Source organism: Chiloscyllium punctatum, chromosome 19, assembly GCF_047496795.1.
Source record: "Chiloscyllium punctatum isolate Juve2018m chromosome 19, sChiPun1.3, whole genome shotgun sequence".
Lineage (NCBI taxonomy): Eukaryota > Metazoa > Chordata > Chondrichthyes > Orectolobiformes > Hemiscylliidae > Chiloscyllium > Chiloscyllium punctatum.
Genome location: NC_092757.1, coordinates 76,689,970 through 76,714,610, shown reverse-complemented (window position 1 = coordinate 76,714,610; position 24,641 = coordinate 76,689,970). Strand labels below are relative to the sequence as shown.

General features: G+C 41.5%; 1 protein-coding gene across 4 annotated transcripts in view; it reads right to left on the bottom strand.

The window, feature by feature from the left end:
• Positions 1 to 24,641, bottom strand: part of LOC140491492 (coronin-6-like) — a 253,791-nt gene that overhangs the window by 77,395 nt on the left and 151,755 nt on the right. For all 4 annotated transcript variants that reach the window (XM_072589739.1, XM_072589740.1, XM_072589736.1 and 1 more), the window contains one exon: positions 13,340 to 13,462. In XM_072589739.1, the coding sequence (XP_072445840.1) occupies positions 13,340 to 13,462 (123 nt within the window). The remainder of the gene's footprint in view (positions 1 to 13,339; positions 13,463 to 24,641) is intronic.

Here is a 24,641-nt window from a genome sequence, read left to right as displayed (position 1 = left end):
TGACTTAATAACTCTTAAAACATATTACTACAGAGAAACTTGTGCCTTGTTTATAGATTTTTACTTTCTATAGCAATCATTCTGATACATTTTACAAGTTTACCTCAATATAAACTCCATCCCACAAGCTTTGATATAGTCTCCACATAGAAATGCATTTCATTTTCGGAAGTGTAATGACTTTGATTGGCTCAATGTTTCCAAGAACAGGGAATGTGAGTCTTAACCAATATGTCAAAACAACCCGATACGATAATTCAACCTGATGACCGTCACTGACTGAGCCATGTTAGCCTCTTAACACTTGAGCGATTTCATTTCTTTGAGATCATTTTCATAAAAGTAACTGCGTTTTAACTGAGCGGCGGCCAATTTTAGGAGGTACATTCCAGCCTGATCCACTTCCCATTACCTAATGACATGTTGGCTTGCAGCAAGGGTCAAAAGCTGAGATTATTCTGTCCTCAGCTTGATAAGCCTTAAATTACCCAGTTCAGATTTTATTCAATCATTTTGAGATCCAAATAAAAATAACTTGAATTCCAGTCTTGGTATGCATCAACTCCTGACCCAGTGTTCCTCTGAGACACTGTCCTTAGAAGCACAATTTGGTATGTATTTTGGCAAAGCAAGCTAATTTTTCTTTTTATAAAATGCTCCCTTGTCAACCTTGGTTATCAAACCTCAAAGTCAAGAGAAACCTATTTGTGGATTCAATATCTAATTTCCAATGCCTGTGACTTTTAGCCAAATAATACAATTCCATTTAAATCATGTGGACTTGAAGACACCATTTGCAGTTTTCCTATTAATTTCTCTGTCAGTAGTCCTAAACCATTCCAGTAATTGTGGTTGCTTTACAAGATTATAAATCCTGTTGCTATAACAAATGGTAAACTGAATTTTCTGAAGCTCTGGAAAATATTTAAGGAAATCCCAGTTGAATTGGGCGTGACAAAAGGAAAATAATTATTATTATTGGCCTCTGTCATATTCTGGAAACTGTCATTTTTTTTGTACAAACAATTTGACAGTTTTTTTAATTTAACCAAAACCATCAGTTGTTTTGATGTAATTGCCAGATCCATTTGAAGGGGGCCAATATTGCTAAAACAACAACCTCACTAGCCGTGAGGGAAGGCATTACCTTGGATATGAGATCACCCGGTCTTATGTTTGGACTCTGCTCAGTTAATTGACTAGGGTCAGATCTCCCAAGTCACTGTGCACAGCATTGAGGCACTAATCACTCAACCAACTCCTCCAGACAGTCCATATGCTTGACACCGGATTTCAAAAGCAACTCCGCTACTCGGAGATCAGTCATGGCCTGAGACTTCCGGGTGGTCAATGGAACCACTCTCGTGATGCCCTGACAGCATCCCAATACAGTTTTGGTAGACTCTGACCTGTGACTGACCAAATGGAGGTGGTTCTTTTTGGGAAGACACTGAACATAGTGAGAGACTTCACCAAGAGTACACAGCAATGAAGTTGCTTAAACCTCCAAGCAATTCAACAACCCGAACCTCCAAGCTCACCAGCCCTGCATGGGATAGAGTCTCCAGATCGTATATTGGACTTATCAGTCATCTCAGAACTCAACCTACTTCCACTGCAGTTTGATGTCTTCAGTTGCCAGGGGCTGCCTAAGCAGTGAAGTAGCTGAGGGGTTATAATTGGTCCCAGTGTAAAGACAAAGATGAATCTAGCCAACATGATGTAACTATACATGTAATTCATTTTGGGAAACGTGGTTGTTTACTGTGCTAGCACAGCGGCCAGATTATCTATCTTCCAGTTGTTGAGATCCATGCATTATAAAATGGCCAGTTAAACAAGGCAGTGGAGAGCTGTGGTTCCCAGGGATAAACAGGCCAGTGAAAGTCAGTGGAACAGGATTTCCTGCAAGTGGGATTTTCAGATCACTTGGAAGTAAAGTTATTTGATGACAAGGGCTCCTCTCAAATATCCAGAAAAGGCCTGGGAAAGTTAAACAAAAAGTTGGTTTGAATGTGGAATCATTACAAACTAGAAAGTAGAAGAGAGGTCCCATATCCAACATGGAGTATTTGTGCCTTTTTATATCCTTTCATCGGAGGTAGGCATGATCCCTATTTATAGCTCATTCTGAACTGGCCTTGAACAGAATGGCTTGGTCAGCCATTTTAAAAGGGAAGTTTACAATAAAGCACATTACTCAGTGTGGATTCACATGACTAGGTAAGGATGACATATCTTAATCTCTTAAAGCACATTATGAATCCAAATGGATTTTAAATCACAATCAGCGGTAGTTTAATTTATCACCATGCCTGATACTAGCTTTCAATTCCGGATTCTGTGAATTCAATTTAAATTCCATCAGCTGTCATCGTGGAATTTGAACTCATTTCCCCAGGACTTTAGCCTCAGCCTCTGGATTACTGGACTTGAGATATCACCACCACAATCACCATCGCCTATTTTCAGTCTTTCCCTTTCCTTCCTACAGAAGAAATGACGAGGAAAGTCCACTCCCCTCTATTTAATTTCTTCCATGAGTTTCTCTGGGTCCCCACAAAGCTCAAGATCTTTCTCCAAATACCTATTCAGACAGTTGTTTGGCATGGTTGACAAAATCAGCAAGTGATCACCTTCTTCGTAAATATTACCTGCCTCCCGCTCCCTACCTTCTCACACCCCTGGTCAAAATCAATGCCAGCCAGTCTACAACAATGGGACTAAGGAGTCATTTCAACGAGAAGCTGTCCCAGTATCTAGCCTCCAAAGCTCAGCAAATACCATATCTCATTTGAAAACAAAAAATGCTAAAAATCACAACGGGTCAGGCAACATCCGTAGAGACAGCAAGCTAACGTTTCAAAGTTTGGGAGAAGATTTGTAGCTCGGGTGCTCGTTGTTGTGGTTCTGTTCGCCGAGCTGGGAATTTGTCTTGCAAACGTTTCGTCCCCTGTCTAGGTAACATCCTCAGTGCTTGGGAGCCTCCTGTGAAGCGCTTCTGTGCTGTTTCCTCCGGCATTTATAGTGGCCTGTCTCTGCCGCTTCCGGTTGTCAATTCGAGCTAACGTTTCAAGTTTCGGCAGCTCTACTGAAGAATCATCTAGACTTAAAACACTAGCTTCCTCTCTCTCCACGGATGCAGCCTGACCCACTGAGATTTTCAGCATGTTTTGTTTTCAGCACAGATTCCAGCATCTGCAGTCACTTGCTCCTGCCACATTTTCTTTGTTCAGATTGTGATTTTTGGTTAGAAGCTCAACAGGTTGAAGGAACAGAAGGAAATGACCAACTTCAAGAAGATGTCAACATCAGACAGGCACTGACAAACAGAATTTTTGTTGCATGTGTTGCAAGAATCCATGTCTGGACCAGCATTTACTTCCCATCCCTAATTGCTACCTGAACAGACTGGTCCTCTGGGCCATTGCAGGCAGATAGGAGTCAACCATATTGCTGTCAGCCTGGATGTGCATCTTGGCCAGACCAAGTAAGAATGACAGGTTTCCTTCCCTAAAGGGTTTTAGTGAACCAGACGTGTTTTTTTCAACCATTGACATCATTTGGCTAAGTTTTAGTTCCAGATTTTCATGGATCCAATTTTCACCAGTGGCCAAAGTGGGATTCGAACTCACCTCCCCAGGGCATTCCGCCTGGGTCTCTGGACTACTATAACCAGTGAAAATACCACTATGTCACCGCTTCCCCATAGTGCATTGATGCCAGAGCATACATTGTTATTGAATTTTGCACTATAAAAATTGTCCAGCTGAGTGCAATCACTCAGTACTGCCGCCAAACCCAGTGAAACATCAAAGCAGATGTGAAATCCAGTTTGCTTCCTTAATGCAGGAAATCTCTTGAAGTGATCTCTTTGATCTACTTGTTCATTACGAAAGAGCAATATTTTACTTTCAAAGCTGATATTTCCAACTTACCTGTCCACCATACAGGTACTAAAGTTAGGCAATTGTCTGCATGCACAGGAAGGAAAGATTCAAAGCCATCAATATTAATGAATGAGCCTGAGTTTATTGATTGCAACAAGAGCTTTCGTTTTTTTTTCAAAATCAGTAAATTGTACCAAATGTAAATAGGACACAACAGGTCCAAGTAAATATCAAGGCACCAAAAAAATCCCAACGAAGAGATCAAAGAGAGTACTCAGCTCAAAATAACTATTCATCAGTCCAGTGAATTAAAGCAAGTACTAATCAGTCAAATCAAAGATAAATTCAAACCCATGAATGCTTGATGGCAGTGATGGTTGAATAGAATTGAACAATATCCCAAATTAAGCGCTCACAATTACTGACTTAAACTGGTTTCCATATTCAGCCACTTTTGGGTTATGGAAAAGAGGATTGGTTAAGATCCACATATTACTGGTTCATAATGACATTCTTGTCCTCCTATCTCTTTTCCTTTAATCCACGTAGAATACCTAGCTTATTAACATGGCTTAATCATAAACCTGCCAGTTGGGATGTGCAATGCCTATGTTTTCCATGAATGAATTAGAAACAGTTTGGTTTGCAAAATTCAGCAAAGCTCAAGTTTGTGATATTGTTTTCTCGACGTTTACCATTTTCCAAACTATTGGAAAACTCGAGATGAGCAAAAAAAAAGCTTCATGTGCACATAACTGTGCTGGTAGTAAAAGGGAGCTGTGCATGATATAACGTCCTTACAAACTTCAAACTTCAGTATCAGTAACAACCCTTACCCAGACAGCTATGCCTGTACACAGAGGGACATGCCTATTAGTTTATAGCTTCACAAATTAAATTAATATACATTTTATTTTCATTTCATCCTTTAATTTAGAAAAGTCAAAAGACAAACAAAAACAGCTAGAAATGAGTTGTCATGACAATCACTAGGTATAAAAAGGCAATAGTTAAAACATTCATTTCAATTTCCAATGATAACTTGCACTAACATTACATCCTGACAGTTTGGTTCACTGTTACTACTCACTTTTGAGTCAATAGAGTGTGTTGTATTTCAGAGAGTACATGCTGTATGGGTCTGATTTTCCAATGCACCATCTTTCAATTAAACAGCTAACCCAAGATCTGTCCAAGTGGCTGCAAAAAAACCTAGTGACATTGTTTTAAAAAGAACAGAAAGGTCAACTCAGTATCCTAACCGACATCCCTCGCTGCCTACACAGAATTCACTCATTTATTGTTGTGGAATCTTGCTGTGTACAGACAGACTGCCCAAGAAATAAAGAGTATAATACAACCAATGGATTGCTTTGACACATGAAAAACAATCAATTGATTATATTATACTTTTAACATCGATGAAAGAGAAAGGCAACATTGGCCTTTCATTTATTGAATGTAGCAACATCTTGCTGAGCATATACACTCATTCATTTATCAGAAAGTGGAGGAGGCCATTCAGCCCCTCAAGCCTGCTTCACTGTTGAGTGAGATCATGGCAGATCTGTACTAGAATGTCATTTGTGTGTCTTAGATCCATAGCCTTGATTCGTAATAAAAGTCTATTGATCTTAGTCCAGAAAGCTCCAATTCTCCCCAGCATCCACAGCATTTTGCAGAGCAAATTCCAGATTCCCATTACCTTTAATAACAAAGGTTGCAACAGCTCATGCCAAACCAATCACTGTAAATTACAAGAGCTCACACATGCTAGAAGAAAGCTCGTCTTCAATGGTGAGTGCTGCTGTCATCCTAACAGAGAACAAACAAAATCGCTGCTCTTTCCAGCTGTCCAATTCTCACTTTCTTGTTTTTCTTTTCTCTCTAAACCATTCCCATATAAACCATCAAACCATATTTCTAAACCAATCCCCAAAGCTCACTGTCTCTGGTTAATGACAAGGCCATTGCTAACCACTTCCTCTGTTGCCCATTCTCTGTATCTCTATACTCCCTGCCAACACCCTGTTCTCCTGCATTTACCCTGGGGAAAAACATTCTTCTTCAAGTTCCTGTGACTCTGATTTTATGCGCCTTTAGCCCTCCATTTGCACAATTTCTCTGCAATATGCTCAACACTTGGCCACTCCTTTGATGTCCTTGTGCACAATGGGTTCGGAAGCTGACTGAATGACTTCAAGTTCAAGAGCACAGACTTGAGTGTATCTGGCACATTGCTCACCATGTGGGTGGATCACATCAAGCTGCATTCTGCTCCGCTAGATGTGCTGCTATTAATTTAACAGAAAACCGGCCCTCTCTGTGAACAGTTGTTACGTTACACGTGTGCTGGATTTTGTGCTCAAATTGAGCAGGACTCGAACTCACAACTTTCTGGCTCAGAGGTGGGAATACTACCTTGTGGCAGAGTGGTGATGACTGTCATCAGAGAGTACCATTAAAATACAGGCCAACTTGGGGGAAAAAAAAGGGGAGAAGTCACATTTATTAAATGGATCATTCATTCAGGAGGGGTGAGTGGAATTCTTCAGTTGCAACAAGATGAATGGTTTGAACATGCCCTTGTGCAGGAGAGGCATTAATAAAGGCATTTCATTGTCACTAGCTACCCCCTTCCAGCAAGGGGGACCTTGACTAATTTTATTTATTATCTTTCAATGAATACTCAGATGAGTTGGTCACCTCTACTGGAGGGAATATATGTGAATGAAAGGATTTATTTTCACACCTCTGAATTCACAGGAGAGCCACATCAATCTTCATGACACACAGTTTGCAGCACTCCAGGGAATTGCTGTTTCAATAGATTTTTATTATAAACAAAAGCTCACAAATAAATGAGTCTCTAAGCAATATATGCACTGATTCTTCCATAACTTCACTCTCTCTATAGCTTCTGAGATTCTTTGAAGTTTAATGAAATAGATGCGCTGTTAAGACAGGCAGCTTAAAAGGTGCTCCTCATAATTCAAACATAATAAACAATTTGTGAAATAAAAATACAAGAATTAATAAATACCCTAGAAAAGATAAGGCAGTAACACAGCAGAAACTTAACTGCCTTAAGGATCTATATCTCTAGCCTTATCACAACACTCTCCAGAAATACTTTACATTTATTATCCTTCATAATAAACATGTATTGAACTTTATAAGTCATAAAGCGTTTAAGCTAAGTATTAGCAATTCATTTGCAAACTATGTCAAATTTAATTAGAATCTGCAAAAGCCAGGAAATAGGAGGTGCAGATGAATCCAGTTTTATTTGTTATCTCTGATCACGAGATGCAGATGTGAGTCCATTCATCTACATGCTCAATAACATGCTCAATACCAGTTTTGGATCAAGACTATTTGATCTGAAATACTTCCAGGACAGGAACCAATCTTCATATTACAGTATTTAGAAGCTCCCAATTAAAGAAGTTGTCTCCTGGCTTCAACCAATCTTTCTGGCAACTTGTTCCAACTCTTCCTGGTATGTCTTAATAAAACTTCACCCTATTGCAAGCTTATCATCCTGCTAATGATGTACACTGCATCTGAAAGTATCACTCTCCCTATCCCATTGAGTGCCCATTCTAAGTTCCCCTTGGAGACATCATTTTTCAAGATTGATCAGCTCTGAATTATGAAATCATTACATTTCCTAGCTCATTCCATTCTCAACCCCGAGTTACATTCTGAGCGTAGTTTGTATACCTACAGAACTAATACATGCACAAAGAAGCGGATTTCAGACTTAATTTGCTGAGGAAGAGGCATGTCTTTCTAAATAAACATTTCTAAATAGGCTGTGATGGTACTGCAGGTCAGCAATGCAAGTTGACATGTTAATAGGAGTAGGCCATTTATCCCCTTCAGCTTGTTCCACAATTTAGTAAGATTATGATTGATTTACAATCCAATTCCATATATGTGTATTTGTCCCATAGCCCTGAATAACACTGGTGAACAAAAATCCACCAAAACCTTAAAAGTAACACTTGCCATTTGCAGAAGAGATCCAAATTTCTCCCACCCCTTGTTTAGAAATGTTTTCTAGTTGCACTGCTGAAAGAGCTCGCTCCAATGTGTGACAATGGCATTATAGTAATGTTACTGGGTTAGCAACCCAGAAACCCAGGGTCAGTCTCTGTGGGGACAGGTTCAAATCTCACCACAGTAAATGCTAGCATTCAATAAAATCGTCAACTGAAAGCTGGTTTCAGTAATGCTTGTTGGGAAAACCAATCTGGTTCACTGATGTCCCTTTAGGATGGAAATGTGTTGCCCTTACTTGTTCTGGCTTGCATGTGACATCAGATACCCAGGAATCTGGTTGACCCTTAACTGTCCTTCGAAATGGCCAAGCAAGTTGTCATTTCAAGGGTAATTTGGGATGGGCACCCAGCATGCACACTCAGTGAAAGGATACATCAAAAACATTTTTAGATTCAACTCCCTGATTGAAAATATCCCAAGTAATGGAAAATAGCTTCTCACACACATTTATAGCACAGGAGGCCATTTATCTGATGTGGCTACACTAATCTCATTTTCCAACTCTAGGCCCATAGCCCTCAAAGATACGGCTCACAAGTAAGTATGTAAATACTGCTTATATGGTACAAGAGTTTCTGACTCAAGCCATCCTTTTAGGCAGAGAGTTCCAGGCTTTTACCATAAATCCATGGTTATTGATGTATCTAGTAAGTTTAAAAATGCCTCCCTATCCACCCTATATCTCTTAGAACCTATACACTTTTATCAGGTATCCTCTCAATCTCCAAACAAAACAAACCATCTTGTCTCATAGTTGAGACCCTCTGCCTAGGCTGTATCCTGGTAAATCTCCTCTGCATACTCTCGGGTATAATCACATCCTCTCAGGTATAATCACATCCTCTATGTCATGTGGTGACCAGAACTGCAAGCAAAATTCTAGTTATTGCACAACCACTGTTTTATACAGCTGCAAAAGCTTCCTGCTTTTGTAGTTTACACCTCAGCAAACAAAGGGAAGTATCTCATGTGCCTTCTTAACCACCGATCTGACCTTCTACCTTAAGGGATCTGTGAGCATGGACATCAAGATCGCTTTGACCTTCATGGCTTTCCAGGTTTCTACCATTTACAGTGTAACCCCTTGTCATGATAGGGATTCTTAAATGTATTACCTCATCCTTTTCTAGGTTAAAGTTCATTTGCCACTGCTTTGTCCAGCTGACCATTCCATTGATATCTTTCTACAGTTCATAGCTATCCTTCTCACTATTTACCATTCTCCCAATTTTCATCTCGTTACAAACTTCTTGATCATACCTATTTCTCTCTCTATCCTGTTTGCTCCTCTTAATGTCTTTTAAAACAAAACTTTAGAAGGTTGGGGGGGGGGGGGGGGGATTTTCTTAATTTGTGTAACATCTCCTCATAACTTAATGCTTGAAATGCAGATGTTGTTTTGTTAATGGTCCCACCTTGTATTTAAGATGGCAGCAGAAGTAAGCAGAGACTGGATACACCTTATTTAAAAGTTGAAAAAAGTTCTTTTAAAAAGCAAAGCACATGCCCAACTTTCTCATGCATACTTCAAAGGAGAAAGTGAGGACTGCAGATGCTGGAGATCAGAGCTGAAAATGTGTTGCTAGAAAAGCGCAGCAGGTCAGGCAGCATCCAAAGAGCAGGAGAATCAACGTTTTGGGCATGAGCCCTTCTTCAGGAATTCTGAACACATTTTCAGCATGCATACTTCAAGGCTAGTTCAGAAATGACCCTGGTAACAGCACGGGAACCATACTCCAGCTGCAAATGGGGAAAGCTACACAGTACAAAGGACCAGAGGGGAACATCATTTCAAAACATGGCTAAATGATGGTTCCACAATACACCTGCAACATTTGCTTGTCAGCTACACTGCACACAAACCTTCAACATGAGTCCAACCTAACAGCAGAATAAACCTCATCAAACACAGTTCAAGGATAGCGAGCTCCCCCAATTAGATTCTAAGGAAGTTTAAGTCTTCTCACTGTTTAGTGTCAGAGTGGATTCATGCTAAGTGCAGACTATGAACACAATATAATTGGGTGTCTGAAAAGGTTAAGTTCACAGTATATCCATCACACAAGGATCAAGTGTTGGGAGCATAGGCTGTCAGGGAAGGATGTGGTGGAAATGTGGGACTTTTTCAAGGAGCAGATACGACGTGTCCTTGATATGTATGTACCGATCAGGCAGGAAAGAAATGGTCGTGTGAGGGAGCCTTGGTTGACGAGGGAGGTTGAATGTCTAGTAAAGAGGAAGAAGGAGGCTTACATAAGGTTGAGGAAACAAGGTTCAGACAGAGCAGTGGAGGGATACAGGATAGCCAGAAGGGACCTGAAGAAAGGGATTAGGAGAGCTAAGAGAGGGCATGAAAAATCCCTGGCGGATAGGATCAAGGATAACCCCAAGGCATTCTATGCGTATGTGAGAAACCTGAGAATGACGAGAACGAGGGTAGGTCCGATCAAGGACAGTGGTGGGAGACTGTGTATTGAGTCGGAAGAGATAGGAGAGGTCTTGAACAAGTACTTCTCTTCAGTATTTACGAACGAGAGGGACCGTATTGTTGAAGAGGAGAGTGTGAAACGGACTGATAAGCTAGAAGAGATACCTGTTAGGAAGGAAGATGTGTTGGACATTTTGAACAACTTGAGGATAGACAAGTCCCCCGGGCCTGACGGGATATATCCTAGGATTATGTGGGAAGCAAGAGAGGAAATTGCAGTACCGTTGGCAATGATCTTCTCGTCTTCACTGGCAACTGGGGTGGTACCAGGGGACTGGAGAGTAGCGAATGTTGTGCCCCTGTTCAAAAAAGGGAATAGGGATAACCCCGGGAATTACAGGCCAGTTAGTCTTACTTCTGTGGTAGGCAAAGTAATGGAAAGGGTACTGAGGGATAGGATTTACGAGTACCTGGAAAGACACTGCTTGATTAGGGACAGCCAGCACGGATTTGTGAAGGGTAGGTCTTGCCTTACAAGTCTTATTGAATTCTTCGAGGAGGTGACCAAGCATGTGGATGAGGGTAGAGCAGTGGATGTAGTGTACATGGATTTTAGTAAGGCATTTGATAAGGTTCCCCATGGTAGGCTTATGCGGAAAGTCAGGAGGCATGGGATAGAGGGAAATTTGGCCAATTGGATAGAAAACTGGCTAACCGGTCGAAGTCAGAGAGTGGTGGTAGATGGTAAATATTCAGCATGGAGTCCAGTTACAAGTGGAGTTCCGCAGGGATCAGTTCTGGGTCCTCTGCTGTTTGTAATTTTTATTAATGACTTAGATGAGGGAGTCGAAGGGTGGGTCAGTAAATTTGCAGATGATACAAAGATAGGTGGAGTTGTGGACAGTGAGGAGGGCTGTTGTCGGCTGCAGAGGGACTTAGATATGATGCAGAGCTGGGCTGAGGAGTGGCAGATGGAGTTCAACCCTGCCAAGTGTGAGGTTGTCCATTTTGGAAGAACAAATAAGAATGCGGAATACAGGGTTAATGGTAGGGTTCTTGGTCAGGTGGAGGAACAGAGGGATCTTGGGGTCTATGTACATAGATCTTTGAAGGTTGCCACTCAGGTGGATAGAGTTTGTAAGAAGGCCTATGGAGTATTATCGTTCATTAGCAGAGGGATTGAATTCAAGAGTCGTGAGGTGATGTTGCAGCTGTACAGGACTTTGGTTAGGCCACATTTAGAGTACTGTGTGCAGTTCTGGTCGCCTCACTTTAGGAAAGATGTGGAAGCTTTGGAGAGGGTGCAGAGAAGATTTACCAGGATGTTGCCTGGAATGGAGAGTAGGTCGTACGAGGATAGGTTGAGAGTTCTCGGCCTTTTCTCGTTGGAACGGCGAAGGATGAGGGGGGACTTGATCGAGGTTTATAAGATGATCAGAGGAATAGATAGAGTAGACAGTCAGAAACTTTTTCCCCGGGTACAACAGAGTGTTACAAGGGGACATAAATTTAAGGTGAAGGGTGGAAGGTATAGGGGAGATGTCAGGGGTGGGTTCTTTACCCAGAGAGTGGTGGGGGCATGGAATGCGCTGCCCGAGGGAGTGGTAGAGTCCGATTCATTGGCGACCTTTAAGCGGCATTTGGATAGGTACATGGATGGGTGCTTAATCTAGGATAGAAGTTCGGCACAACATCGTGGGCCGAAGGGCCTGTTCTGTGCTGTATTGTTCTATGTTCTATGTTCTATGTTCTAAGTGCCAGCAAATATTCCAAATTTAAAAGATTTGGAGTGGCCATGTTTCACAGTGATGTCATTTTCTGTTTAGTCTTGTTTCATGTTCTGTATTTGGTTTTTGATGCAGCCTCGCTTCAAACAGCTTCCACAGCCCAGCTCCAGAAATAGAATTAGAGCATTGGCTTCACTGCAGTATTGCTGAAAGCACACAGCTTATTATTTAGTCAGCAAAACTATACTGGAATGGCTGCTGTAACCCAACCAGCCTCAAAGCTCTCATCTAACTACCTGTCATGTTCAAGCATATGATGCATGGAGTCTGTTCAGTGAGCCCAGAAGCTCCGGATTTGCCATGTTTCCTGAAGTTTTACTGTGAGCCATCCCAGAATTTCTGCTTTATGAAATTCTCAACACAAAAAGGCAACAATTTACCTGTCAAACCTGAGTTAATGCTCACTCCTCAAATGTACCATACTCCAACCACATTCTCTTCCCTCTGCCTACCACTTTAAACATGTTTTCTTTTCAAATACTTAGTTTAAATGTGACAGCTATTGTTTCAATCATCACTTCAGGTAAACCAACTCCCTTCCTTCTCACCATCCATTACAAAACTCTTCACACTGCGAGCTCTGTGGTTTTCATTATCATTCAGAGTCCATGTCTTTTTATCAACATCCAAAATTTCTTAATTTTGAAAACCTCTGAAGCATAAATTCCTCTTTTAAACAAGGACTTTTATTTTCTTTTCCCTAAAACATTAATGCATGTTGGCAGGTTGGTAAAGTCAGTAATGACTGGCCTTTCCTTAATTGTCCTGGAGCAAAAGAGGGTGAACCACCTTTTTGTGCTGCTGTGGTTGTCAAGGGTGCAGAATACCCAGGGTATTGTTTGGAAGAGTGTTCGGAGTATAGACTTAGTGACAGTGAAGAAATGGAAATATAGCGCTAGGTCAGGATAGTGAGTGGCTTGGAGAGGAACCTGCAGGGGGTGATGTTCCCTTGGATCTGCTGTGTTAATTCTTCCAGATGGTGGAGATTATGACTTTGTGACAGCAAAGGGGCTCCCTTTAAAAGTGCTCCAATCGCATGAATTTATGTAGCACTTTTTTCTGTGCTAGTATGGAGATAATGAGCATCGTAACTGCTCAATAATGGAAAAATATCAATCACTGTCTTACTGAATGCGATGTCCATGCAGTAACTGACCAATCCTTACCATGACTGTACAATCTTCAGAGCCGCTGGCAATGACATTGTCATTGTGTGGACACCAGTCAATGTCAAGCACAGGTGCTGTATGCCCACACACCAAGGGGTGGTTTTTATCCACACGCCCAGTCTGCAAACGAAAAGAGAAACATCAAATGTTATTGTGGCACCAACGGAAAAAACAATGATTAAATTACATCATTCACCTGAAGGAGACACTTGGGTCATTTCGCCTGGGAAGATTTATGAACCAATTTCATTTCTGACAACTGTTAGCACTGCACGTTACGGAATCACTTCACCAATTAAATGCTGGCAAGTCTTCCTTTTCTCTTCCCCTGCAGCAACCAGGTTCAGGATGGAAGAAAAATGACACCTTGCCTTGGGCAGGATGTTCATGACACTCCCTATTACTTCAACCAGAGAAACAAATTCAACCACAGTTCCTCTCATGCTATATGGCCAAGCTATGACTGCATGCAGTTCAACAGAAAATATTTTGTTTCAAGAAGAACACATCACAATAAAACTAATGAGCATGGACACGCTTTTTCCATCTAGAATGATCACTGAAATGCAAGCCCAGATTGTAAAGCATCATCCATCAAACAGCGCAAATCTTGACATGAATGTGCCTTCTTTATCGACATCTAGGCTGCAAAATGCAATACATAAATCATATCCTGCCCAAAAAGAATAAAGCACTGGTCACAATCAGACAGGCAAACCTAGATTCCATAAAATAATCAACTTAAAATTTGCCACATTGTGTACTGGAGTCATGAGTTACAGATTTAAAACCTTCGAGTCTTCAAGTCAGAGCTAATCTAGGCAGCACATCTGGCTGAGGTTGATAGCAATTCTCTTCACAATTTCTGACAGAGAAAATCTAGCCAGCCATTGCAATCTGGTGATTTAACATTTCCCAAAGGAGGCGCTGAATAAGACTGACTGAGATTTATAAGGCACATTCATAGTCTGTGGTTTTTGTGTTGGTGTGAAGGCAACAGTGCTCTGTTTGAACTGCAAATCAGAAATCAAATTCCAAAGTGACCCCAAAGTAAAACCAAATGGGACTGCCTCCTTCAAGGAATCTAATTCCACCCTGTGCCAGATCAGATTGACCAAAACCCAGATTCAATCTGCATTTATGATATAGTTCCAAATCAGAAATGCTAAAATTAGACCCTTAATTTCAGAGAAAATGTATCCAGTACATTTGGCATCCCCTGTTTGCAAATAACAGTGAGATCCTAGTTCACAAAGATCATCAGTGATACCAGGAACATCAAAGTTAAAAATCCACAAAATGATTATTCAATAATTTCCTACAACAGGTCACAAAGGAGTCTCCATTCCCTGAAATGAACCACGAGAAGTTTGAATTATTCACCAATCAACCTCATAAATATTCTCCAATACTTGTGTTCAATCCTGAAAATCACAAAAAAATGTGAGGACACCACAGGCTGTGGTCTGTGCACAACGACTGGCTAAATTCTTTCTTAAAACCAACAGGGTTACCCACATATGGCACAGCACAATAATGGGAAGTTCTACACAAGCAGTACAGATTTCCCACCTTTTTTAAAAAAAGAAAATATTTGCAGTACAAATTGACATTGCTTCACTGGAAATGAGAACTTGCAGTACTCGTGTCCTTTGACGAAATCATCATGAAAACTTTTCCATTTCCCCAAACAGTAGATATTTATTCTATGAGGTAGAAGAGCTTCATATCCCATTTTATTAAATGTTGCAGACATTTTAATGCTTACAATAGTAAATGTGTTGTTTTGCCATGTTGTCCTTTCCCTGTCTTCCTTATCATTGATTCTTTCATTATAAGCTACTCAAGTGGTGGAGAAGGGAAAGGAGATAAAGAGCTATGTATCTGAACAAGGTAATCCACACAGATTTAGAGCTGTTTTGAGGAACTGAATCATCAGCATGAGGCCTGGAAGTAGGCCGAGAATCCAAAAAATGGAAACAAAAATCAGAACGGCTGAATATGCATCTTCTACTTCAAAAAAGGACGCTATGATTCATCTCTTGTTTTGTCATAGAAACAAAGAAAATACAGTATTTCTAATTGTGCTATGAATTCAAATTCACCGGCTGCATTCTATTTCTCCTTTTCTAACCCTATGGATATTTCTTCTTTGAGACAGAAGACCTTCATGTCCCGTTTTATTACATTTTAATCAGATAAATAACAGTTTTAAAAAGTTACAACAGAGACTGGAGCAGTGCACTGTCAGTCTATTTTCATTACTCCACTGAGTCACTGTGTTAAAATAAAATATATGCATAACTAAATACATCAGGTTTTAAATAAAACATATCTACCAACCAGAGGCAAAAATGGAAATTGCTGGAAATCCTCAGCAGGTCTGGCAGCATCTGTGGAGAGAAATCAGAGCTAGTGTTTTGGGTTGAGTGACCCTTCCTCAGAACTGGAGTTGAACTTGAAATGTTAACTCTGATTTCTCTCTACAGATACTGCTAGGCCTGCTGAGCTTTTCTAGAAATTTCCATTTTTGTCTCTTAATAAATTACAGCCAGCTGCAGTTCTTTTGGTTTTTAGGTCTATCAGCAGCTTGTTTTAATGAATGTAATAAGAAGTTTTGATTATATTCAGTAACTGGTTAACATGCACAGTTTGTGTTATAGGACTGTAAATATTTATCTTGTTAAATAACTTAAAACATAAACCCAATCTCTCTCTTGAGGAAAAGAGTGGAAAAAAAATTTTTCCCTCTGCAAAACATTACTTCAACAACAAAAAAAAGATCAATAGGGTTGTCTTTGAAAGCCAAAATGATGAAACACCTGATGTTTCCATATCTGCTGCTCTGATGCTTCAGCATTTGTGGTCAAGTCACTAACAATGTCTGGTTGCCTCTGGACTCTTAGCAGACACAGTTTGCTCAGGAAATGCAATCTTGAACAGTTCCTTCATTCATTCCTATGGAAAAACCAGGTTTCATTCTGAACTCCATAACAGCACTGTTTTCGTAAGAGAGATAAACTGGGCAGCTCTTTTTCATACGCTTCTTGTTCCCAACTAATTCCAGACATTAAAGCACTTGCCATCCAGTCACTGTTCAAAGGATTTACAGAACAGGCAGCTGTCACTAGTCATGTGATTTCTGGAAAGCCTTGTTAAAACGCAATACTGTATACAATGAACTTTCAGTGACCTCATTTAAAGATACCATACCAGGTATTTCCAAAACACTTGAAGTAAGTGTTTTTTTCCCCACAGTTCTCCAAAACCTAACTCCTCAGAGAAATGTTAGATATGAAAGGTCGGTGTAACAACCCCTATACTTGTCAATATCAGCTTATGAGCGTCAAACACTGGTAACAAATCATCACAACTCCAGTGAATCAAAGTAATCATGATCAATCCATAAATATCAATGTATTTATTTTACGTGCAGAGCTAGTTTATTCCAGACTTAGGAGACATCAGCCACAGCTCAATTAAGTCCACTGTTATCTCCAAAGAAATATTCTGCTTAAATCATGGTATTTGGTAAATCCACTGTTTCGGGAATCTGGGACTCCGGGCAAAATGCATAAAAATTAGTGCCTAGGCTTTGCAGAGTGTAACTGGAAAACGTTTTTTAAAACAGGGTGATAGAAATTTGAAACTCCTATTTGCAAGTGGAAATTAATGCCAGACGAATTGTAAGTCTTAAATCGGAGTTTGATAGGTTTGTCAAACCATAGACATTGAAGGGTATGGGGCAAAGATAGGTTTATTGAATCAGGTTGCGGGTCTCGAAGAATGGGGAACAGACTAACGGAGTTAAATAGCTGATTATTGTTCCTACATTCCACTGTGGTTTTCTGTCAAGGTTTGTTTGCTAACATGCTGCTGTGAAACAAAAACATCTTGTGGTCTTTAGATTACATTACAGTGTGGAAACAGGCCCTTTGGCCCAACAAGTCCACACCGACCCGCCAAAGCGTAACCCACCCATACCCCTACATTTACCCCTTACCTAACACTACGGGCAATTTAGCATGGCCAATTCACCTGTACATCTTTGGACTGTGGGAGGAAACCGGAGCACCCAGAGGAAACCCACGCAGACACAGGGAGAATGTGCAAACTCCACACAGTCAGTCGCCTGAGGCGGGAATTGAACCTGGGTCTCTGGCGCTGTGAGGCAGCAGTGCTAACCACTGTGCCACCGTGCCGCCCATGCTAGGTTCATTGCTAGGTTTGTTTCCTTTGAATAGCTCCACTCCCCCCCCCCTTAGACATTTTGAAAATATTACAAACAAACAGTCATTAAATAATACTGTGGCTTGAGATCAAAAGAGCTGCTCAAAACTACCAAGTCAGGCATTACAGCCACACCTCTTGATACCCAGCAATCCATAATTGGTTTGATTATTGTCTCTTTCACTTGCAGCCAGCAATGTGTCTGAAATAAAATACTAGAGACAAGGAATCCATTCCAAGTCTGACAATTCAACTTATTCTAGCATCTTTTGCAATAATCTGTGGTGTTTGATGCAACAAGTCTCAAAACCTTCTCACAATATATTTTGACTAGTATGAAATCACAAGTTTCTCTCAGCTAATTTGCTTTTCCCCCACAGGTTATTCTGCATTTAAGTTTCATATCAGTTGGAGAGAGAAATAAATAATTTATCAACATTTCTTGCTACTTTTCCTTCTTGAGCTTCGCCCAGAGTTCTTTAGACTCCGGCCTGGTTTTCAATCCATCTGAGGCTCCTGATGAATTGGATCATCAAATGCTTACTTGCAGCTGTACAATTCCTGTCCAGCACACGCTCCATCTGGTCCTGTCCATCACAGTATAGGAACGGAAAATAATCCCTGCAGAAAAATGCTGCTTTCTGGTGTGTAAGTGCTGCTGCAGTGCATTCCCAGTCATCCTTCACCTGCTGTCAGCTGCTCACACCCATGAACCTGCAGCAGGCTCTGCCAATCAGACAGGATTCATTCATGATCTTCCATCAATTCTTCAGGCTGACAAGCCAAGTTCCGACTTTCCAGAAAGACAGCAAATGCTACACTAGGAAGTAAGGAAGGATCTTAGAGCAAAAGCTGATTTTTTTTTTCTCTCATCATACACACTCACTGACTTCTTTTCTATTTACAGCACTTCGTTTTTGTTTCAATTCAAAAGCCCTCTTTGGATTACAATGGCTAGAGATTCCTTTAGGGACGTATCACAACAGTAGCCAGCAAATCCAATTTTCTTCATCTCATTCACAGGAAGTATTTTTTCAGCTCATCCCCTTGCAACTTTGATATAAAACACCACAATGCAGTTCCCTAAATTAACTCTCATCATAACTGCAGAATACTGTACTGCCCCACATTTTGTTTCATAAGAAATAACTACTAGAATGAACATCATTGAATAAAGGCAGGGCATAAGTCTCATTGTTACCTGTATGAAACACTCTGGAGATGTGATTAATGTTAAACGAATAAAGTCTATGAATATGGAGTGAGATGAACAGCACTACAGAGCAAGTACTATTACTCATCGCCATATGTTAACTATTGATTAGTTAAGGCACGTAATTTTCTAAGAATCATTTTAAAAGAATCAAGTCTTTCCAAACTATATGATATTATGTTCAATATACAATGAAAGGGGAAACTAGGTGATCCAAAGGAATGTTCTGATCCATGGGCATCTATGAAGACTTTGCTTGTATTTTCCTTGTATTAGAATTCCTTTAAGAATAATTAGATAGAGTATAAATAGAGGTTTAATAGTTGGTGGTGGGAGTGGGGGGGATGGAGGTACAGATGGTTTGATCCCAGTAACATCAACATTACAGAGTAAGCATACGCTAGGGTTGACCTGGATCATATTACCAGAAGTGAAGGGAATTGAAGACAACTTGGGCTTCATAATGGAGTTCTTAAGGTTCTTGTTGGAAACAAAACCAACTTTGCTCACCAATAGCTCAAGAAGTAGCAACTGGTGTGCTGCATGCAGTAATCATATAGGATGTTGTGCTTGCGTGTTGTCCCCTTTAGGACAATGCATACAGCCTGCCACGCAAACAATATAATGCACATAACACTGAAATAAACAGGATATGCACAATAAAGAGAAATAAATGGTGGAGACCCCTGGGGTACACACTGCTATCAGCAGTACCCCTCATAAGCTACCTTTCCCTCTTAGTGTGTCACATGCAGTAAATAGATATTATAATACATACATTTTAAATCAACCTGTCAAACACACCACTGACAGCAGGTGGAACTTAAACCTGGGCCTTCTGGTCAAGAGGTGGGGACACCAACCCCACACAAACAAGCTCATGAGTAAATAAAGGTTATAGATATCTTGAATCAATGTGTTTGCATATATTACGACACCCTTCTGGAGCAGGTGGTATTTGAACCCAGGCCTTCAAGTCTACAGCACTTGGTATTCCCAGACAGTCTCCCATCCAGATACTAACCAAGTCAGAATCTGTTTAGCTTCTAAGCTCAAACCAGATCAGGCATTTTCAGTCTAGAATGGCCATAGCCTGTACAATAACTTGCAACCAACTGACCAACAGAGAATCACCTTGCAGGAATCGTAGGAATTGGGAGTTTGTGTACAAGTACAATCAGATTTTGTGCAGCCAGACGGCCTGCTGATAAAATTGTTATAAAGAATGGTAACAGTACATAGGAAAATGGGAAAGTGGTAATCAAGAATTTTTATTTTTCATATTCGAGTATATTACAACAAAGAAAATTATATATCAGATGGCAGAGGAAGTGTAAGGTACAATTAAAGGTCTATAGCAAATCTGTTGGCAGAAATATGCACAAACATTATTTGGAGTCACAATGTTTGGGATCAGTATTTCCTGAAAATAACATATTCCTAAATCAATTCCACAAGCTGGACAATGATATCTATCTCAGTTGCATAATAAAAGTCTATCAAGTTAGTGGAAGCAAAATGGTCACGAAAGCTTCAAAATTAGTAAATTGCAAGAGACATGTAAGTCCAACAGCTCATAGCTGAAGAGTAATGGCGTAATCTGACTGGCTGTTCTTTTCTAGTTTTGTAAATTGCAGTCCAATGATAGAAACTCAGATCTAACAACCATAAATTTCAATCATTCCAACTCTCTTAAAAACCATTTCTGGGTACTTTCCAGCAAAATTTCCAATTATGCAACACATCTCTTAGATCCTGCGAAAATAAAGGTCAAACTTTGCAATCAATGTCATGACAGCCAGGTAAGCAGAAAGTCAAGAGTTTATCCAGCACAGCTCCGTTTACCATAAGGCAAGTGTGGTTAGATTTATTTACACTGCTAGAAGACTATCAAAATAAATATACCTTATCGAGAAAGGCGTGGGGTGAGAGAGAGGTGGGTGATGGTATTGCAATTAACTTGTGTCTTATACTTTGAACACCATGTGGTAGCTCAATGAAATCCAGAGAACTGTGTGTTTGTCCCTGATCAGAGAACTTGAGATGATCACCAAAGGCACGACAATAATTCACACTCCTCTGCAAAATGTGGGAGGTGGTTGCGGCAATTAAAAGCATGGTCATAAAGATTTATGAAGCTACATGCTTTTCTTGTTAACATTTATGTGAAGGAACAAGTTTTTTGATAGAGATTGTATTCTCCAGGCGATTTCCAGTGAGGATTGCTCATAGGGTCTAAGATGCCAACTCTGACTATGTTCCAGGCTTCTCAGTTTCATTGCTAATTAGGCTATGTCATAACCGGTTTATTCTAAGCCTTTGGCCCTCTTCCAGAGGCACTCAAACCAATAGCCTCAACAAGAGTCTAGCTTCCTCCACTTGGTAGCGAGACCAGCACATTTTATTCTTGCAGAGATCCTGGGTATGGCAGTTATTTATGGTATGGTAACTTGTCAAAAGAATGCTGTGCTGAGTAACAGGACAAGTATATCTAGAGAACCTTCTGAAACCGTGACTTTGATATGGAATTGGAAATGCACAGACAGATGGCTGCAAAACGAAACAGTTCATTTTCACATGTTCACACAGCATCAAAAAATAAGGGAGACGGAAGTCACTGTTAATCAGCTGAAGTCTCTTCATTTGCAGCATGAATCAATTGATTCTTTGGTTTTGACTCAGCTCATTCCTGACACTCACAAAGTTATTTATTTTTAAGCAGATCATACTGTTGCTCAATCACATCTACTGGAACATGAATCTGCATAATAGTTAAAGCTGGCTGCTGAACTGGGGCTCTTCATTGTCCTAACCCACTGTATGCTGGTAAAAACTCATTAATAAATACATGTCAATTGAAATTTCCTGAAACAGTCAAATTGATTAAATGATAGAGAGAAGAAATGAACCTGTTCATTTAGCTGGTCCTATCCTAGGAAATGCACTGACCTCTACACCGCTGAAGCCAAACGCCAACTTGAGGACACCTCTTCCAACCGCCCCCTCGACCATGACCCCACCCCCCATCACCAAACCATCATCTCCCAGACCATACAGAACCCCATCACCTCAGGAGATCTCCCACCCACAGCTTCCAACCTCATAGTCCGGGAACCCCGCACTGCCTGGTTCTACCTCCTTCCCAAGATCCACAAGCCTGACCACTCCAGCCGACCTGCCCCACTGAACTCAGCATGCTCCTGCCCCACTGAACTCATCTCTACCTACCTCGACACTGTCCTATTCCCCCCTAGTCCAGGAACTCCACACATACATTCGAGACACCACCCACACCCTCCACCTCCTCCAAGACTTCTGTTTCCCCGGCCCCCAACGCCACATCTTCACCATGGATATCCAATCCCTCTACACCTCCATCCGCCATGACCAGGGCCCTCCAAGCCCTCCATTTCTTCCTCTCCCAATGTCCCCAACAGTACCCTTCCACCGACACTCTCATTCGTTTGGCCGAACTGGTCCTCACCCTTAACAATTTCTCCTTTGAATCCTCCCACTTCCTCCAGATCAAAGGGGTAGCCATGGGCACCCGTATGGGCCCCAGCTATGCCTGTCTCTTTATTGGCTACGTAGAACAGTCGGTCTTCCGCAATTACACCGGCACCACTCCTCACCTCTTCCTCCGCTACATTGATGACTGCATTGGCGCCATCTCGTCTCCCGCGAGGAGGTTGAGCAATTCATCAACTTCACCAACACATTCCACCTGAACTTAAATTTACCTGAACCATCTCTGACACCTCCCTCCCCTTCCTGGACCTCTCTATCTCCATTAATAACGACCGACTTGACACCGACATTTTTTACAAACCCACCGACTCCCACAGCCACCTGGATTACACCTCTTCGCTACCTCCTGCAAAAATGCCATCCCGAATTCCCAATTCCTCCGCCTCTGCTGGATCTGCTCCCAGGAGGACCAGTTCCACCACAGAACACACCAGATGGCCTCCTTCTTTAGAGACCGCAATTTCCCTTCCCACCTGGTTAAAGATGCCCTCCGACACATCTCGTCCACATCCCGCACCTCCGCCCTCAGACCCCACCCCTCCAACCGTAACAAGGACAGAACGCCCCTGGTGCTCACCTTCCACCCTACCAACCTTCGCATCAACCAAATCATCCGCCAACATTTCCGCCACCTCCAGACAGACCCCACCACCAAGGATATATTTCCCTCCCCACCCCTTTCCGCCTTCCGCAAAGACTGTTCCCTCCGTGACTACCTGGTCAGGTCCACGCCCCACTACAACACACCCTCCCATCCTGGCACCTTCCCCTGCCACCGCAGGAATTGTAAAACCTGCGCCCACACCGCCTCCCTCACCTTCATCCAAGGCCCTAAAGGAGCCTTCCACATCCATCAAAGTTTTACTTGCACATCCACCAATATAATTTATTGCATCCGTTGCTCCCGATGCGGTCTCCTCTACATTGGGGAGACTGGATGCCTCCTGGCAGAGCGCTTTAGGGAACATCTCCGGGACACCTGCACCAATCAACCACACCGCCCTGTGGCCCAACATTTCAACTCTCCCTCCCACTCTGCCGAGGACATGGAGGTCCTGGGCCTCCTTCACCGCCGCTCCCTCACCACCAGACGCCTAGACGAAGAACGCCTCATCTTCCGCCTCAGAACACTTCAATCCCAGGGCATCAATGTGGACTTCAACAGTTTCCTCATTTCCCCTTCCCCCACCTCACCCCAGTTCCAAACTTCCAGCTCAGCACTGTCCCCTTGACTTGTCCTACCTGCCTATCTTCTTTTCCACCTATCCACTCCACACTCCTCTCTGACCTCTCACCTTCATCCCCTCCCCCACTCACCTATTGTACTCTATGCTACTTTCTCCCCACCTCCACCCTCCTCTCACTTATCTCTCCACCCTTCAGGCTCCCTGCCTGTATTCCTGATGAAGGGCTTTTGCCCGAAAGGTCGATTTTACTGCTCCTCGGATGCTGCCTGAACTGCTGTGCTCTTCCAGTGCCACTAATCCAGAATTTTAAATTGCTGCTTTACTGTTCCATATAAACCTAAAATAGTCCCCATCTCATTCAGAGAAATGGCTTTTTGCCCTTTTTAAATGTAATCAAAAACTTCCAATGGTGACAAGTGGGTCACCTCTCCAATATCAGCAAGCCATGTTATTCAATCAGCTTTGTTCTTCAACACAGTGTCAATGGCATCATTTACATTAGCTGAGCAAGTAAATGGGGGCCACAGTTTAATGTCTCACTTGAAACAGGGCACCCGCAACAACGCAGCAATGATACTGGATCAGACTTAACAATGGTGCTGAAACCCTGGTGTAGGACTTGAACCTGGAACCTTCAAGTTCAGAGCAGCATGCCTTTACAAGCTAAGCACACCTTGATCTGGTCTTGGTGGATAGTCCTTTGATTCCTGTCGTTATTTCAATGTAAAGTTAATTTGCCTTCCTCATGAAGATGATGATTAAAGTTCTTTTTAATTGCCTATAATCCAGGTAATAAGAACTTCACCTACCCTATCCCAACATTAAATGAGGTAAAATTGTACTGAACATTATCTTATAAGCTTCCCAAGAAATGGAATTAGCTTGTAAGCTTCAACCCGACATATCCATTTGGAGGCTAAATGGTAACCATTTGTGACAGTGAACTGATGCTGTGCCGCTTCTGACTAATCCTCTTCAGTTAATCTGTAATAACATATTAGCGATTCCACCATTAACAATGGGAAATTAATAATAGCTTTAAATGTAAATTTTCCCAAAGGCTAAGATAAAGATTTCAGGTACTAAGCATTGCTTCCACTCTAATTTAGAAACAATTCAATTCACTGTCCTCATCTTCCCC